At 63.0% G+C, this 16,755-nt stretch overlaps 3 protein-coding genes across 5 annotated transcripts; 2 read left to right on the top strand and 1 right to left on the bottom strand.

Annotated features, from left to right (window-relative positions):
- Nucleotides 1-928: 928 nt before the first annotated feature.
- UBE2M (ubiquitin conjugating enzyme E2 M) lies at nucleotides 929-3,496 on the top strand. The gene is made up of 6 exons (XM_074307109.1): nucleotides 929-1,322; nucleotides 1,830-1,924; nucleotides 2,102-2,140; nucleotides 2,257-2,360; nucleotides 2,634-2,697; nucleotides 2,979-3,496. Exons 1-6 carry the CDS (start codon nucleotides 1,214-1,216, stop codon nucleotides 3,117-3,119), a joined length of 552 nt encoding a protein of 183 aa, XP_074163210.1. The 5' UTR covers nucleotides 929-1,213; the 3' UTR covers nucleotides 3,120-3,496.
- A 216-nt stretch (nucleotides 3,497-3,712) lies between these two features.
- CHMP2A (charged multivesicular body protein 2A) lies at nucleotides 3,713-6,020 on the top strand. Of its 3 annotated transcripts, none has more exons than XM_074307105.1 (6): nucleotides 3,713-3,882; nucleotides 4,526-4,705; nucleotides 4,801-4,980; nucleotides 5,483-5,613; nucleotides 5,701-5,762; nucleotides 5,842-6,020. In XM_074307105.1, exons 2-6 carry the CDS (start codon nucleotides 4,538-4,540, stop codon nucleotides 5,964-5,966), a joined length of 666 nt encoding a protein of 221 aa, XP_074163206.1. In that variant the 5' UTR covers nucleotides 3,713-3,882; nucleotides 4,526-4,537; the 3' UTR covers nucleotides 5,967-6,020. The 3 variants fall into 3 exon arrangements, with proteins under 3 accessions (XP_074163206.1, XP_074163207.1, XP_074163208.1); XM_074307106.1 differs by having other exon boundaries at nucleotides 3,714-3,882; nucleotides 4,531-4,705; XM_074307107.1 differs by lacking the exon at nucleotides 3,713-3,882 and adding an exon at nucleotides 4,153-4,203.
- Nucleotides 6,021-6,146: 126 nt separating this feature from the next.
- On the bottom strand, nucleotides 6,147-11,365 carry TRIM28 (tripartite motif containing 28). Its single transcript, XM_074307078.1, has 15 exons — nucleotides 10,388-11,365; nucleotides 10,123-10,235; nucleotides 9,563-9,695; nucleotides 9,341-9,476; nucleotides 9,141-9,257; nucleotides 8,806-9,067; nucleotides 8,618-8,732; nucleotides 8,451-8,527; nucleotides 8,326-8,365; nucleotides 8,206-8,248; nucleotides 7,869-8,088; nucleotides 7,450-7,778; nucleotides 7,218-7,353; nucleotides 6,915-7,136; nucleotides 6,147-6,828 (listed from the first exon to the last, which is right to left on the bottom strand). The coding sequence occupies exons 1-15, from the start codon at nucleotides 10,866-10,868 to the stop codon at nucleotides 6,652-6,654; spliced, it is 2,601 nt and encodes an 866-aa protein (XP_074163179.1). The 5' UTR covers nucleotides 10,869-11,365; the 3' UTR covers nucleotides 6,147-6,651.
- Between the last annotated feature and the right edge of the window lie 5,390 nt (nucleotides 11,366-16,755).

The following is a 16,755-nucleotide window of genomic DNA, read 5'->3' as shown; positions in this document are numbered from 1 at the left end:
CGGCCTTCTCACCTTCAGTCTCGGTCCCGGCGCTAACCGCTTCTGGGACGGCGCGCGTTACTCTCGCGGCCTAAAGGGCTGGCGTGTTGCCACGGTTTAAGCCGAGAGTCCAGAGCTCTTGCGGCACCTCACCTGCAGCTCCTCCCCGGTGTGCGGTTGTCATGGAGACTGAAAGGCAGGAAGCTACCGCTAAGATTCTGTCCTTCTCCCTCCTACTCCGCATTTCCGGATGATTACTAGAAGGTTAGCTCCTTGACCCCGCCCCCGCTGCCTAGTGCCCAACAACTATTGGCTGGGCTTGCAGTTTCTCCGGGTCTTTTCCAATAGGCGGGCACCGTCTCTCGCGTGCAGCTCCCGCGTTGGCGGAGCTGGTCTAAACAGACAGCTGACAGTCCACCCCCCCACATCGCGCCCTTCTCCCCTCCCCCCACTGTGTGTGTGCGCACTCCGGGCTCCCTGGAGACTAATAACTGCCTTTTCCGTCTTCCTGAGGCGCTGTTGGCCTCTGAAGCACTGCCCCACGCCGTCCAACAGCCTCCCTTCGCACCCCTCCCCCAGCAAGCTCGGTCAGCAGCTCTCTGGACAATCTCCTCCGGAAGAGCCCGAAGCCCCCGCCCGGAAATGGCCGAGCGCGGCCCCGGGCTGCGCGCCGCGTCTGCGCATGCGCGCCGCGGGGCCGACTGCGGCCAGAGCCGAAGCGGGGGAGGTGACGGCGGAAATCACCGAAGCGGCGGGGCGCCCCGAGACCGTTGTCGAGGCCCTCCGCGACCGCCCAGGTTGAGGGCCTGGCCCAGATCGAGGCCGACAGGTAGTCTTATAAGCGAGAAAGAAAGAGGGAGAGGGAGAGAGAGATAGAGTAAGAAAGAGAAGGCAGCCCGGAACCCGATCTGGGGCAGAGGACGAGGAGGGGGCGGGACCGAGAGCGGCCGCCGGGCAGGGGGCGGGGCGGAGCCGAACCCTACTTCCGAAGGCACCCGAGCGGAGCCGAACGCTTCCGGGGGCAGCCGAGCCCTTCCGAAACGGGCCGAGCGAGCTACGGGAGCCGAGACGGGCCGCGCGGCGCGGCGCTGAGCGGAGCAGCCGGGGCCGGAACGCAGAGGAGCCGGGCCGGGGCCGGAGCCGGGGCCGGGGCGGGCAGGCGGCAGGCGGCGGCGGACAGTGGGCGGGGGCGGCCGGCCGGCCAGGGCCCCGAGGAGGCGGCGGCGGCGGCAGGATGATCAAGCTGTTCTCGCTGAAGCAGCAGAAGAAGGAGGAGGAGTCGGCGGGCGGCACCAAGGGCAGCAGCAAGAAGGCCTCGGCCGCGCAGCTCCGCATCCAGAAAGGTGCTCCGGCGGGGGGGCGGGGGGTGCAGGGGTGCCCCGGGACACCCCCCCACCGATTACGGGAGGCTTCTGCTTCTCCGGGCCCAGGGACACCCCCCAACGATCACTAGGGACATGTCCCCCCCCCCGGACCAGGAACAGCCTCCACCGACCAGCTAGGGGCATCTGCCTGCCCCCCAGGGACATCCCACCACTTATTTCGGGGAGCGCCTGTTTCCCCGGGCACAGGGCCACATCCCCACCGACAGCTAGGAGCATCTGCCCCCCTTCTCCCCAGGGACGCCCCCCCATCATAACTAGGTGCATTTACACTCACCCAGGGACATCCCCCCACCGACAAGGGGCATCCGCCCCAGCCAGCCCCTGAGTGGGAGGGGCCTCGTGGAGCCCTAGGACCCCTCCCCCCCACAAACAGACAACTTGGGACATTAGCTCTCCCCCTCTCCCCCGTCCCTAGGAAGGGAAGGTGTAGACAGTGGTTCCCGGCTAACTTTCCCTCCTTTCCAGACATTAATGAGCTCAACTTGCCCAAGACCTGCGAGATTGACTTTTCTGACCAGGACGATCTCCTCAACTTCAAGCTGGTCATCTGCCCCGATGAGGTGACCCCCTCTCCCCCCCCAGATCTGCTGCCTCCCTGGGCCTCTGCCATGGAACTCTCTGCTTTCTGTCCCTCTCCAAGCGTTCCCGGGGCCGGGCCTGTATTGCGGGGGGGGGCCGGCAGGAGGCTCCAGGCCCGCAATCAGCCTCCCCTCCTTCCCCTTCCCTTCTTTTCCTAGGGCTTCTACAAGGCTGGCAAGTTTGTGTTTAGTTTTAAGGTAAGTCTTCCCAAAGGGCAGGGATGGAAGCCATGTCCTGGGGAGGTGGGGGGAGAAAGAAGGAGGAAAGGGCCTCAGGCTCCAAGTGGACCTCTGACTGCAGCACCTGCCTCTAGGTTGGCCAGGGGTATCCCCACGACCCACCCAAGGTGAAGTGTGAGACCATGGTTTATCACCCTAACATCGACCTCGAGGGCAATGTCTGCCTTAACATCCTCAGGTGAGTGGCAGCCCCAAGCCGGAGTTCAAGTCCTGCCTCCTAGGCCGCCGGAGGGGCAGCTAGAGAGTGATCTTGTGATCAGGGCAGTGGCCCTGGGGTGGAGAGGGCCTGGGGTCCCCCCGGGGCACAGCAGAAATAGGAAGAGGAAACTCTGAGACAGCCAAGGGGGCCCAGGTGGGACCCGACCCCCCCAGGGAGAAGGTGGTGAGTCAGTTGACAGGTGCGGAGGGAGGGCAGCTCTTCAGCCCAGTGGCGGGCCTTCTCTTTCTACAGAGAGGACTGGAAACCAGTGCTAACGATAAACTCCATCATCTACGGGCTGCAGTACCTGTTTTTGGTGAGTCTAAAGGAGAGAGAAGGGATGGCAGGATCGACCGATGAGTGGGTAGAGGGAGGGACAAATGGGTTGAAAGACTAGTGGAGGGATGGAAGGAAGTGATGGATGGATGGAAGGAGAGGGAGGGACGGACTAGGAGAAATTGATGCAGGGATGCATAGATGCATGAATGCATAGAGGGAGGGACTGATGGACCGATAAAAGGGTGGAAGGAGAGATGAAGGGAGCTGTGGATGGCGATTGGGGAGGCCCCACCTGCCTGACCGTCCGCCCCTCCACAGGAGCCCAACCCCGAGGACCCCCTGAACAAGGAGGCAGCCGAGGTCCTGCAGAACAACCGGCGCCTCTTCGAGCAGAACGTGCAGCGCTCCATGCGCGGCGGCTACATCGGCTCCACGTACTTCGAGCGCTGCCTCAAATAGGGGGCGGACTGACGGACGGACGGACGGACGGACAGCCCCGCCTCCTGGGCCGGCCCTCCTCCTCCTCCGGGCCCCCTCCCCCCGGGCGGGGTGGGGGGCGGGGCGGGACGCCCCCCGGCCCCCGGGCCACATATTTATTGGGGGCCGGGGCCTCGCGCCGGAGTGGGAATGAGGAGGGGTCTCCGGCTGCACCCTGCCCCCAGTTCTTATTTTGGGTTTAGTTTTTTTTTTTTCAACCACGTGATTGATGGGCGCCGCCCTCCCCCGCCCCCGTCGTCCGGATCAGAGAAGGGAAATGAATTGGATTGTCCCCGGACCCCGCCCCCAGTCCCACTCGAGTTTGTGTCAGGTTATTAAAGGGGAATGTTGATGCAGTGCTTTTGCTTCTTGGCCTTGTGTCCGTGCGTGCGAACATCCGTCCGTCTGTCTGGCGGTGGGGGGAGGGCACTGTGGACCCGAACTCACGGCTCCGGCACTGGGGGGGGGGGGGGGGGGGGTGAAGTGCCGGCCTTGACGCAAACGCGTTCTTCCATGGGTTCCACCCCGTGCGCCTGCGCATTGTGGCTTGTGGTGTCCGGACGGCGCGCAATAGTGACGTCACTGCGCCAGAATCCGGAAGCAGAGGCGGGTTCTGGGAGAAAGCAGGCGGCGAGAAGACCCCGGGCGGCGACAGCGCGGGGTCTGTGGGCCGGCGTCCGGCGGAGGGCAGGGGTGACCTAGGGGGCTACCCGGAGGCAGCGGCTGTGCCTCTCGTTCGGGGCCGGTGAGTGTGGGGCGCGGCCCCCCGAGGGAACCCGGTTCCTCCCCCTACCCCGCGCCAGAGCCCCTGGATCGTGGCCCTGCCGGTCCGCCCCAGCTGGGACGGCGGCACCCCGCAGAGCCCCTTCAACCACTCGTGCGCCCCCTCCCCCTCCCGCCTCCGCCGCCGCCCCTCCTAGAGGAGCCATCCTGCCGGCCCCGCCCAGGGAAGCCCCCTCCCGGCCCCGCCCCCCCTTATCTCCCAGAAGGTGCCGGCGGCGTTAGCTCGGGGCGCAGGGCCGGATTGGGAGCCGGACCCCGGCGATCTTGGGGGCTCCGGGTCCAAGTGAGCACAAGGAGCTTCTTAGAGGCTTTTTCGTAGCCAGGGCCGGGGGAGGGGCACGCTCCCAGAGACCCTCCCCCACCACTGTTTCCCTTCCTCGCCCCAAAACTGCCCTGCCCCAAGCGCCCAGAGCCCTCCCGGGCGGCGCTTCCCTCCCATTGGGTGCCCCCGTGTCTCGCCCTCGCGTACCCCGGCCGGGAGGTGGGAGAGGGCGCCCCCCGCCGCCGCGGCGGGTCTGCCTCGGGGCCCCTTGGGCTCCAGAGCCCTTGGCGGCCGCGCTCTCCCGGCCGGGGGGCGGGGCTCACGGGCGCTCCCTGTCTGCCAGCTCAGCCTCGCCATGGACCTGCTATTTGGGCGGCGCAAGACCCCCGAGGAGCTGCTGCGGCAGAACCAGCGCGCCCTGAACCGCGCCATGCGCGAGCTGGACCGCGAGCGCCAGAAGCTGGAGGCCCAGGAGAAGAAGATCATCGCCGACATCAAGAAGATGGCCAAGCAGGGCCAGATGGTGACTGGGCCGCGGGGCCCGCGCTGCCCGGGGGGGCTGGGGCGGGCGGGAGCCTCCCGGGGGGCCCGCTGCGAGCCAGGCTCTCCCCCCCCCAGGACGCCGTGAAGATCATGGCCCGGGACCTGGTGCGCACGCGGCGCTATGTCAGCAAGTTCGTGATGATGCGCGCCAACATCCAGGCCGTGTCCCTCAAGATCCAGACGCTCAAGTCCAACAACTCCATGGCCCAGGCCATGAAGGGCGTCACCAAGGCCATGGGCACCATGAACAGGCAGGTGCGGCCGCGCCGCTCGCTGCTGGGGAGCCGGGGGTGGGGGGCCTCGGGGTACCGCCCACTGCTGGCGGCCTGGGGAGGCAGGGGACCACAAGGCACCCCCACTGCTGGCGGCCTGGGGAGGCAGGGGACCACAAGGCACCCCCACTGCTGGCGGCCTGGGGAGGCAGGGGACCACAAGGCACCCCCACTGCTGGCGGCCTGGGGAGGCAGGGGACCACAAGGCACCCCCACTGCTGGCGGCCTGGGAACCACAGGGCACCCCCACTGCTGGCGGCCTGGGGAGGCAGGGGACCACAGGGTACCCCCACTGCTGGCGGCCTGGTGTTGGTGGAGGGCCTTTGGGTACCCCCTCACTGCTGGCAGCCTGGGGAGGGGGGGGAGGGCCTGGGGCACCTCTCACTGCTGGAAAGGCTGGGGTTGGCGGAGGGTCTCGGGGTACCCCCTCCACTGCTGGGGAGCCGGGGACACCCCTCCGTTCCCAGCGCGTCTGCCCCCCCCAGCTGAAGCTGCCCCAGATCCAGAAGATCATGATGGAGTTTGAGCGCCAGGCAGAGATCATGGACATGAAGGAGGAGATGATGAATGACGCCATCGATGACGCCATGGGGGACGAGGAGGATGAAGAGGAGAGGTGCTGGGGGTCTCGGGCTGGGGAGGGCGAGGTGCTGGGGGGCTCCATCCCTTCTCCCCGCCCTCACCTCCCCCTCTCTGCCTCCAGCGATGCTGTGGTGTCCCAAGTGCTGGACGAGCTGGGCCTGAGCCTGACGGACGAACTCTCCAGTGAGTGCCCGCGCCCCGATGCCCCTGTCCCTGCCTGCCCTGGGTCTCTGGCTGAAGGCCCGTGTCTTTCCCCCCACAGATCTGCCCTCCACCGGAGGCTCCCTGTCCGTGGCCGCCGGGGGCAAGAAGGCCGAGCCCTCCGCGGCCCTGGCTGACGCTGACGCCGACCTGGAGGAGCGCCTCAAGAACCTGAGGAGGGACTGAGGCGGCAGGAAGGCCGCTGGCCCACGATGATGACAATAAAGTTTTTAAAAGCTGTCTTTGTGTTCTGCTTGTGATTGACGGAGGGGGGCAGGTGCCAAAGGCTGGTCCGCGGGCGTCCCCTCCCCTAGGGCCCGGTGCCCATCGGTGCCCCGCCCAAAGAACAAGCTGCACACGGGAAGGTGGGGAGAGGCATGGCTGGCAAGTTTATTGGGTATGGCGGTGAACTCCAAGCTCAGTACAAGAAGCAGATGACAAGAAAATACAGGCAGCCCCGGGCCCGAGGGCGACCCCCGAAACCCGTCCAAGCCCTGGCTTCTCCAGGGAGAGATTGTCAGGAAAAGCAACCCGACTTCTGAGAAGTCAGACCTGGGGGGCCGGGGAGCCCGAAGAGGAAAGTCGCTCTAGTCTAAGGGGGAGGGGCCTGCCACGGAGGCCGCTCCCCGGCCAGGCTGCGCCCCTGGGGAGGGCCCAGAAGGCAGCCACGCCCACCAGCCAGCCCCATTCCGGGGACCTCCAGGACACCCCACTCGCTCTGGGTCTGCGTGCCTTGTGGGACCTTGGCTCCTGGGTTACGTTATTTAATCAAGAAGTAAAAACCGTATGTGGGAGGGGGACAGAGGGGCCAACAGGTGAAGGAGGGAATGAGTGAGGGGACGCCGGAGCCGTTCTGGGAGCAGGCAGAGGCTCAGTTACCGTCACTGGGGCCCCCCACCAGCTCTGGAGGCGCCAGGCCGGGGCCTGGGATGGGCGGGGGAAGGGGCTCCACCAGAATAGCCGAGAACTTGGTGTCCCCGAAAGCCTCGTTCATGCGAGTCTCGAAGAAGCGCTGGAGCCCGATGATGGACTGCACGTCGGCCTTGTCCTGTTGATGGGACACGGGAGTCAGGGGCCTGCTGGGCCCGGGGCCCCCTCCCCCCACCGCCTCCCCCGGAAGCCTGCCCTCCTCACCTCTGTGAGCTTATTGAATTGCTTGAACATGCGGCCCACGTCCTGGGCAAACTCCTGGGGGGAGCTGTAGGGGGGCGACAGCTTCTCCTGCAGGCGCGCCCGGATCAGAGTGAGATCCAGGGTCCCGGGCTGCTCCGCCGAGGGCGTGGGGTCCGTGGCCAGCCGGTGCAGGGGGCGGCACGGCTCGTGGCAGAGTAGGGCCAGCAGCACACGCTCGCATTTCTGCAGAGGGACACGGAGCTCAGCAGTGGCCCAGGCGCCCTCTCCCCCCACCCCCCGCCCATCCGCAGTGCCCGTGCGTACCTGCTGGTTAGTGGGTGACAGCTTGGCAGGGCAGGTGTCCCCATCGGGGGTCAAGGCCACGCTCTCGGGACCGGGAAGAGGGACCTCATCTTTACAGTCCACCACTTCCTGGCAGAGGGAACAGCTCCACTCCTCCCTGTGTGGGAGAAAGGAGGGCACGGCCATCAGGGGAAGAGCGCCCCACTCACCAGACTCCCTCCCCTTTCCCTGGCCCTGGCTAAAGCCCACCTACCCGGGCACCTCCTGCAGGGCAGGCAGGTGACACTCCAAATGGAAGCAGAATTCGCACTGGCTACACATCACCAGGTCACCCGGCTTCTGGCAGACACGGCAGACGGTGGCGCTGTCATCCACGGCTCCTGGGCCACCAGAGGCGGCTGTGGCCGCGGCGGCCGCCTCGGGGCCTCCCAACACTTCCAAGCCAGAGCTGGTGCTGCCGCTGGGGGAGGCCAGGTGGGGGCCCTCCGGGCCAGAGGCCTCTAGGGGAGGCAGCAGCAGTGGTTTTGTCTCTAGCCCCTCCACTCCCGGGGGGGCTCCGATGGCAGCTTCTGTCTCTTCCTCCTGGGGAGCACAAGTGGGGTCTGTGAGAGCAGAGGCCTGCACTGTGCCCCCCCCTGCCCACTTCTGGTCAGGGTTCCCCTGCCTCCTCACCTTGACCATGGCCATGGGGGGCATGGGAGGACCCCCTGGGGCCCCAGGCTGGCCCCCCCTCTCGATGACAATGAGGTTGTAGTCCTCGTTAGTGGTCCCCGGGAAGACTTTGAAGACGGGGGGCTGGCTGTCCGCGGTCAGGTCCAGATCGAGGCGTTCCAGGCTCACCCTGGGCACCTTCCGCATGAGGCCGCTCACCTCCCCCTCACCGGACCGGGACCTGAAGAGGGCGGCCAGTCAGGAGCCTGCCAGCCCCTGCCCTCGGGCCAGCCCTAATCCTAAACTCACCTCCAGACCCTTAACAAGCCCTAGCCCTGGGGCCCGCCGCCACACTCACCTCTTCATTCCGGACACGTTGGGTTCTGCGCTGTACGGATCATCTGGGAAACAGGAGGCCACAGTCAGGACCCACAGCCAGGCAGGCCCAGCCCCACCCCCTCTCCTCCCGCTCACTCACCTGGGCCATAGCTCCCATAGCCCTCCTGCAGGTCCATGGCCTGGGGAAGGGAGAATGGGAGTCAGAGGTCAGTGGCCAGAGCCCGGCCCCACCACCAAAGCGACAGCCACCCCAGGGGGCCTCACCTGATTCCCTCCAGGCTTTCCAGGGGCCCGGGGCGGGGCCATGGAACCGGGACCACTTCTCTCTGAAACAATCTTGCCTGTGGACAGAAATGAGGGCTGGCTTGGGGTCTTCAACGCCTCCCCTACTCTCCCGCTCAACCCCCCCCCCCAGGCAGAGGGACACCCACCGAAGGCCTCGGCGCTTTTGGTCCAGGCGTTGAGGTCCCACTGGAACTTCATGTCGCCCTGAGGCTCCACGGGGTCCACGATCATCTTGAGCGCTCGGTGCAGCTGGAAGTAAATCTAGGGGCAGGACGGGTGTGAGGCAGGGCCCTCCCCTGGCATCCCCCCGCCCCCCCCACAGCCCGCCCCTCACCAGCTTCTTGGAGAGCAGCAGGGCCGTGTTGTTGTCGCTCTCCAGGGCCCAGGAGGCGAAGCGCAGAATGTGCTCCTGATGCCGCTGAATCTTGGTCATGGTCCAGTGCTGGCGCTCCAGCCGCTCCTGCTGGCCCTCTGTCACCTTCTGGGCGTCGTTGACCAGCACGCGGCCCCGCTTGTTGAGCTCCTTCATGATCTGCAGGATGGCCATCTTCACGTCCACCTGCACCCGCTTCTGCACGTCCGTCACTTGGCGGATGCTGGGGAGAAGGGGGCTTCAGCACCTGCCCTGGTGGGCACGACCACTCCCACCCCCACCGGGCCATCACTCACGAGGTGCGCACTTCCTTGGTGTTCTTCTGCAGGGTGGCGTGCTTGTCCCCCAGGCGTTTGACCAAGGAGGCCAGCAGCTTCCTCTGGTTCCTGACCGCGTCCTCCAGGAACTGGTACCTGTGGACACAACACAGCCAGTCCTTGGCGGGCGCTCCGCCCCCCGGCCAAGCCCACACAACCCCGCCCGGGACCCCACTCACTGATGGTCCTTGTGGGCGTTGAGCTGGCAGTCGCGGCAGGTGAGGGTGTCGCAGCTCTCGCAGAACAGCACCAGGGGCTCGTGCTTGTGGACCGAGCAGTAGACGGTGCGCTCGCCATCGCGGGACTTGGCGGGGCCTGTGTGAGCACAGCCCCTGGTCACGGACCCCTCTCTGCCAGAGCCCCCCCTCTTCGCCCCTGCCCGCCCGCTCCGGCCCCCACACCTGTGGAGCGGACCGTGTGGTCCTTGGTGTACTTGACGCGCTGGTGGGCCTCCACGCAGGTCTCGCACAGGGGCTCCGAGCACTCCACACAGTAGCTGGTGGCGGGGGCGTTGTCCTCGCAGCTGGTGCAGCACTGCAGGTACAAGGGAGCAGCATGAAGGGCCTGCCCTCTGCCAGCCCCTGCCCGGCCCAGGACAGCTGTCGGGAAGGCTCTGACCCCTGGGCCTCTCCCCTGTGGGGGCAGGGGAGGGAGAACACCAAGATGGGGGCAGCCTCAGCCATGAAAGGGGAGGGGCTGGAGAAGGGGTGTGGCTGGGGGGCGTGGTTCCCCTGTAGCCCTGGAGTACCGCGGGAACCGGTACCCTAGAACTCCCAACAGGTGGGGGCCCTCCCAGGCAGAAAGGGGGAGGGGCGCAGGCTGCAGGCGAGGAGTATGGCGCACCTGGCTGGCGAGGGGGTGTGGCTCCCCACCACGTAGAGGGCTCACCTGGTTGGGAAAGGGGCGTGGCTCCCCTAGCGGGGCCTAGGGTTCCCCGAGACGGCAGGGGGAGGGGGCGTACCTGGTTGGCATCCTTGGGGTCCGGGGCCGCCTTGGCGCCGCTGTCCCGCATGAAATAGTTCTCTACGATGTCCTTGGCGAAGCACTGCTGTTTGCACACGGGGCAGTCCACCACTGCGGGGGGAGGAGGGGCAGACGGGAGTTCGAGGAGGCCCCCCTCGTTCCCCTCCCCCCCCAAGGGGCTCCCCTCCCCCCTCCCGGCCCCGAACAAAGGCCTCGGGCGGCACGCGGCGCCCCTCCCCCGCCCGGCCCCTCCCCGCGCTTACCCGCGCCATCGCCCCCGTTGTTGGCGGCTGCGGGCCCGGCGGCGGTGCCGGCGGCGGCTCCGGGCGCGGAGGCGGGCCCGAGGAGCAGACACTGACCGCACACCGAGTGCAGGCAGGGCAGCAGACGCGGCTCCCGCTCGGGCCGCAGCCGCTCGCGGCACACGCCGCAGTGCTCCAGCAGCTCGGCCGCCTCGCTCGGCCCTCCGCCCGAGGCGGCGCCCGAAGCGGCGGCGGCGGGGCCCGAGGCGCCCGAGGCCGAGGAGGCGGCGGCCGTGGGCCCCGAAGGTGCCCCGGCCGACGACGACGCTGCGGCGGACGAGGCGGCGGAGGCCGCGGACGAGGCTGCGGGCCCCGGCGCCGAGGGCCCTCCGGACGCGGCCGAGGCCGCCCCTGCGGGGCCTCCGGGCCCACGCTTATCGGCACCGGCGGGCCCGTCCCCGGATCCGGGGCTGCCCGCGCCTGCCGCCACCGACGCCGCCATCCCGCGCTGCTGGCGCGCTCTCCGCCGGGGCTCGGCCCGGGCCTCACGCGACGCTGCTCGCGCTCCCGCTGCCGCCGAGGCTGAGGCCCTGGGGGTTCGCACGGGCACGGCGGGCGCGGGCGCGGCCTCGGTCACGGGCTTTTGCGCGTGCGCGTCGAGACGCGCGCGCCACGAACGGGGAGGGGAGGGGCCGGCCGGCGCTCCCGCCTCGCGCAGGCGCACCGCGGTGCGCGCCGCCGCCGCCGCTGCTCGGCTCCGCTCGGCTCCGCTCGGCTCGCCAACGGCCCAGGCCCACGCCACGCGCCGCCTCGGGGTCCGCGTCCGACGGGACGGAAGAACGCGATTGCTGGGCTCGCTGCTGCGTTGCCCGACGCAGGAGATGGGATCGCGGCCGGGCCGCGCCGAGGCGAACGGGAGCGGGAGCACGAGTGGGAGCGGGAGGAGCGCGAAGAGCAGACGCTAGAGCAGGAGCAGGAGACGGAGGAGGGGCAAAAGAGAACGCACGCCGGGGGGGCGGGGCTAAATAACCGACGTCACCGCGCTGCCCGCCAACCGCCTTCCTTCGGGCCCCCGCGCGTAGCTACGCCTTGACGACAGGACGTCCCGCACGAGGGCGGGACCCGGGGCCCGGGATTCTGAAGAAAGGCGCTAGGGGCGGAGACGGAGGTGGCGCTTGCGCACTGCTGCTGGGCGGCCCGGGACGGGACAGGAGGGGTGTGGGCAGCTGAGGGCTTGGGGGTGGACGTCAGAGGCGGGAACCGAAGGAGACGGAGGGCTCGGGGCGCCGGACTCGGGTTTCGGGGACGTTCCTTTTGGAAGCTCCTATACCTGGTTTCCCCCCTCCCCCCAACCCCGTTCTCGGCGCAAGCGTAGGGCAAGGCCCGGGGGCGTGGCTAAGGGGACGGCCCGCAAGCCGGGAGGAGGAGCCGGCGGGATGCCCCATCTGGAGGCTGGTTGTAGCGACTAGTGGATGCAGATGCAGGTGCTGATAGCAGCGCTTCTACTTTTGCACCTTAGCGTTTACTAAGCATCGCCTTCCTAAACGTTACCCCGCAAGTGCCCTGGACGGCTGGGCCTGACCTGGGCTCATCCAGCTCCTACGGTGCGAGGCGAGGCTGAAACTCGGGCCTTCTGGACTCCAGATCCGGCTCCCGAGACACCTGCTTCCTTTCCTGGGGCCCATTGCTCAGAGAGGAAAACTCAGCAGCAGCAAAGCAGCTCCCCACCCCCGCAGCAGTCTCCTCCCCGTCCCCCGCTCCTCACCCACCGCAGCAGGCTTCTTCCCTGGCTCGCTCTCCCCAGTCGTCTCTTCCTCCTGCCTCCCTCTCCCCACCTTTCCCTCCTGTTTCCCTTTGCCCCCCACTCTCTTCCTCTTCTCCCCTTTCCTCCCTCCTCTCCCTCATCCCTGTAATCCTTCCTCTGTTTCCCTCCCCTCCCCCCTGTGTCTTTCTCTCCCTCCTCCCTCCCCGTCACTCGAGTCTTCCAGCATCTTCCCTCCATTCTCTACCTCTCCCCCACATCGCCAGCTGATGGTTGACACCCCTGAAACCCGCTTGTATTTTCCCACCTGGTCTCCACACCCTCTGCGCCCCCCCCTTCCCTGGGAGAGCCCTTCGGATCACAAGGCTAACGTGTCCCACAGCCTGACAGGGAGACTGGGCCTGGGAGCCGCCGATGCTTCTCGGTCCTGCCCAAGAGAAAAGGCAACCGTCTCCAGGCCAGACTGGATCTGAGGCGCTCTCAGCCCGGCACCCCGCCGTGCTGGGACGGGCAGCCCATCCTGGGGTGCCGAGGCCACACTTACACTTCGGAACCCTGGGGCAGTGAGCGCAAAAGGGACCAACCCCCAGAAATAGAGGCCAAATGCTGCCCCTTGACCCACACACAGACAGCAAAACTGAGGAAGAAGGATGAAAGAAAAGGGGGCGGGGGAAGGGAAGAGAAAAAGGCCAAAATATCAGAGGGAGGGGGGAGGCAGAAACTGGGAAAGGCAGAGAAATGGAGAAGAGAGAGGCAGAGAAATGGGGGAGAGAGAGGCAGAGACGGAAATGGGGAAAGAAAGAAATGGGAGAGAGGCAGAGAAATGGGGGAGAGAGAGGCAGAGACGGAAATGGGGAAAGAAAGAAATGGGAGAGAGGCAGAGAAATGGGGGAGAGAGAGGCAGAGACGGAAATGGGGAAAGAAAGAAATGGGAGAGAGGCAGAGAAATGGGGGAGAGAGAGGCAGAGACGGAAATGGGGAAAGAAAGAAATGGGAGAGAGGCAGAGAAATGGAGGGGAGAGAGGCAGAGAAATGGAGGAGAGAGAGGCAGAGACGGAAATGGGGAAAGAAAGAAATGGGAGAGAGGCAGAGAAATGGGGGAGAGAGAGGCAGAGACGGAAATGGGGAAAGAAAGAAATGGGAGAGAGGCAGAGAAATGGGGGAGAGAGAGGCAGAGACGGAAATGGGGAAAGAAAGAAATGGGAGAGAGGCAGAGAAATGGAGGGGAGAGAGGCAGAGAAATGGAGGAGAGAGAGGCAGAGACAGAAATGGGGAACGAAAGAAATGGGAGAGAGAGAAATGGAGGAGAGAGAGGCAGAGATATGGAGGAGAGAGAGGCAGAGACGGAAATGGCGAAAGAGAAATGGGAGAGAACTGCAAGGACTGTTGCTGAGGCATGTGACCTGGGAGAAATGGAGGACGGTTGGGGGGAAAGATACAAGGTACAAGGGATGAGGGAGAAAGACATCACGGGAGACATCATAAGTCCTACCAAATAAAGTGTGTCTACTACAACCTAAAAAAAAAAAAGAGAGAGAGAGAGAGAGAGATGGGGGAGAAGCAGACAGAAATGGAGAGAAGGGCAGAGAAGAGGAAGCTGACACGCACATTTTAAGAGGCCTAAGCAGAGACTCCCATTCAGGGCAATGGGCGCCCATGCTCAGGCGCGCTCTTCTGCCTCCTGGCCACTTGAGGCTCGAGCTGCAGCTGTGATTTTGGAACTGCCCTTTTGTCCAGGTCCAGGACTGAGGTGGGAAGGCTGAGCTGGCCAGGCGGGGGGTCCTCTGGTCCCAAGGGAGCCACAAGGGCCACTTCCCAAGCTAAGACCCCATGTACCCTTCCAGCTTTGTAACCCTTGGGAAAGTGTCCCCTTTCTCTCTTTAGATGTGTGAATTGAGCCCAGGACTCCTGCTTCATCCACTGGAACAGGCCAAGAGAGCCCCTTTTAAGGGACCCCAGGGAGTGCTGACCCTGGAGGAAAGTCAGGAGAGCGCTGAAAAACGGGAAGGGACCTGGGAGAATGAAGTGGGCCTGATCTGGGCCAGCCCTTGGGGAGGGAGAGGCTGCCTATTCCTTTGGCAACCTGAGGTCCCTCGCCTGGAGGGGGGAAGGACCAGCGAACTAAGTAATCCCCATCCTCTGGTAGGGGCACTGCCAGTCTGAGTGTTGGCAGAAAAGCTTTGCCCTTTACTGTCAAGATGTGGAGCATGTGTTTGTTTCCAGGAGAGGGACAAGACTCCAGAGAAGACTGGGGAGGGAGCCAAGAGAGAATCTGATTTGAGAGGCAGCCCCTCAGGACCGAGCTCAGTGTGTGGGCAAGGGGGTCAGGATCTTTGGAGAGAAGAGAAAACTGGGACAAAAAGCTTCCCTGAGAGAGCCGGAGGCACAATTCTTAGCAGGGCGAGCCATGGCCAATCAAGGGGCCATGAACCAGGCAATGAGAGCAGCTGCTGGGCTAGAGCAGAGGGGAAGGGCAGGCAATCTGGAAAGGGGGTTTCCAGGATCTGGGACAACAGGGAAAGACTCAGAGCCCCCACTGGAGCCTTTGTGATCAGACCCTGCTCCCCCGTTGCCCTCGGATTTCTGGGGTGCCACAGATTGAGTCTAGGCTGCAGCCCAGAGGAAGGGGTTAAACCTCTGAGTGCGGATTCCTGCAATCAGATGGGATTCTCAATAAGATACAACCAAGGGCAACATCAGTTTCTCAAAACTAAGAACCGCAGTCAGTGGCCTGGCCGGCCAGCCAGTTAGGTTGGAACCTCACTGCCTTTCAAAGGTCCCGGCTCCTGTTCCTGATGGGAGGGGTTTCAACACACTCCCTTCTCCTCTTTTTCATCTGGCTGCCCCTCGGGGCAGCCGGAGAAGGGTCCCTGCTCCCTGTATGGCCCCTGCTTCCCATCAGGCTTTGGGCAGAGATTCCAACATCCTCCTGGAGCCCTTAGCTCAGACAGCTGCAGCAACCAACCAAGAAACATCCATGAAGGCCAGCCCCTGCACTCACCTCCCAACACCTGGACACTGGGTGTGCCAGCACATCCCACATCCAGCCCTCCCAAATGTCCAGGCCTCTTCCTCCTCTTTTTCTGAAGGAGATGAGGGTAAAATGACTTGTCCAGGGTCACACAGCTCCTGCTTGTCCCAGACTGCACTGGACACAGGGCAGGGAGAGGGGAGGAGTCTGCCCGAACCTCTTTTCTTGGGATTGCTTAGTGCCAAGTGCAGTTTCTGAGCAAAATGGATGGGAGAGTATGCCGGCCAGATAGATCTCCCCCTCCGGGATTCCTCTCCCCTGTGTCAGAGGGACCCAGGGTCTAACTTCTGCCCGGACAACACTGCAAGAGCTGGTGTGTTTCCCCTTTTCCCTTTTGCCAAATAAGAAGTTTTCCCTGAAGTCACTTAGGACTTTTTCACTGAGTTCCATTCTTCTGCTTGAACCTCGCCTGGCTGCTCCATTGACAGCCCTCTCTAATCTTTAGTTAAGACTAGGTGGCTTTGAGGTCCCTTTCTCATATGTCTACCCCTTCATCCTTTTTAACATCACTTTCCTTGATGTTCTGAATCTTTTGTTTTTTCTTTAAAATTTGCTGAGCAAACTTATAAATCATCCCCTTGCTACTTTGGTTAGTATTGCATTAAAAGTGTAAACTAATTTAAGCGGTATTATTGTTTTCTTTATGTTGATATGACCTAGCCTGAGCACAGAATATTCTCCAGTTTTTAGGTGATTTCTTGTTTCTTTACCTTAGACAGTGTTTTGTAACTGAATCTAGAGAAGTTTTTGGTGCACTTTAGGAGGCTGATCGCCATATATTTCATGTATTTTGTCACTTATTTGGAGTAGGAGTTCTTCCATTATTGTTCCTTGGGTTTGGTTATCATTTTCTAAAAATGCTATTTATTGATTTTGAGGGGAATGTTTTGTAGCTTGCAACTTTACTTGTTAGGATTCTTACAAGGTACTAAGTCACTGGAATGGATAGAATTATCTAATTTAGCATGCTTCAGCATGATTGATCTGATCCTACAAGGAGCTGTTATGGGCCAGAACTTGAGACAAGGTAATGTACTTGGTTCACACCCTTAAAGGAGTTCATACTTTTAAAGGTGTGAACTAAGTGAATGACTTCTTTTGTAAATTGTTGTAATGTGTTAGAATTTTGTTTAGAATATTTTAGTCAATATTCATTAATGATCCCGACCTATAGTTTCCCTTCTGTGTTTTATCCTTCTCCTGTTTAAGTATGGAGACTATATTTGTCACATAAAGGATTCTGGTAGGGTGCTTTCTTTTTCAGTGTTTGAGAATTTGCTTAATGCTTTTTAGAAGTTTGATAAAATCCTTCTGGGCTCATCAGGATGAGGAGCCCCCCTCCCCCCTTTGATATTTCCTTTATACCCAGATTTATTTTTTCTGAAACCGAGTTATTTAGGATCTCTATCTGTTTTTTTTTTTTTGACAGTTTGGGCATTTTAAATTTTTGAAGTTATTTCTTCTATATTCTTAGTTTTGTTAACATAGAACTGTGAATAATGTTTGGATTCTTTTTTGTTCCTCCAATTTTGCTGTGATTTTACCTTGGTTATTTGTTATTCTATTGATTTGATTTTCTCTTCTCTTCTTTTTAAT

This window comes from Sminthopsis crassicaudata, chromosome 3 (genome assembly GCF_048593235.1).
Source record: "Sminthopsis crassicaudata isolate SCR6 chromosome 3, ASM4859323v1, whole genome shotgun sequence".
Classification (NCBI taxonomy): Eukaryota; Metazoa; Chordata; class Mammalia; order Dasyuromorphia; family Dasyuridae; genus Sminthopsis; species Sminthopsis crassicaudata.
The sequence above is the reverse complement of the archived record's forward strand: the minus strand, read 5'-3'. Positions and strand labels throughout refer to the sequence as shown.

Bases quoted from the DNA above. Each gene is read 5' to 3' on its own strand.
- TRIM28 (XM_074307078.1), bottom strand. From the start codon at position 10,868: ATGGCGGCGTCGGTGGCGGCAGGCGCGGGCAGCCCCGGATCCGGGGAC. The intron at 9,258-9,340 runs GTGAGTGGGGTC...TTGTGTCCACAG, and splicing joins AACGCCCACAAGGACCATCA to GTACCAGTTCCTGGAGGACG. The intron at 8,366-8,450 runs GTGAGGCCCCCT...TCCCTTCCCCAG, and splicing joins GAAAGCCTGGAGGGAATCAG to GCCATGGACCTGCAGGAGGG.
- CHMP2A (XM_074307105.1), top strand. From the start codon at position 4,538: ATGGACCTGCTATTTGGGCGGCGCAAGACCCCCGAGGAGCTGCTGCGG. The intron at 5,614-5,700 runs GTGCTGGGGGTC...CTCTGCCTCCAG, and splicing joins GAGGAGGATGAAGAGGAGAG to CGATGCTGTGGTGTCCCAAG. The intron at 5,763-5,841 runs GTGAGTGCCCGC...TTCCCCCCACAG, and splicing joins CCTGACGGACGAACTCTCCA to ATCTGCCCTCCACCGGAGGC.
- UBE2M (XM_074307109.1), top strand. From the start codon at position 1,214: ATGATCAAGCTGTTCTCGCTGAAGCAGCAGAAGAAGGAGGAGGAGTCG. The intron at 1,323-1,829 runs GTGCTCCGGCGG...CCTCCTTTCCAG, and splicing joins GCAGCTCCGCATCCAGAAAG to ACATTAATGAGCTCAACTTG. The intron at 2,141-2,256 runs GTAAGTCTTCCC...ACCTGCCTCTAG, and splicing joins AGTTTGTGTTTAGTTTTAAG to GTTGGCCAGGGGTATCCCCA.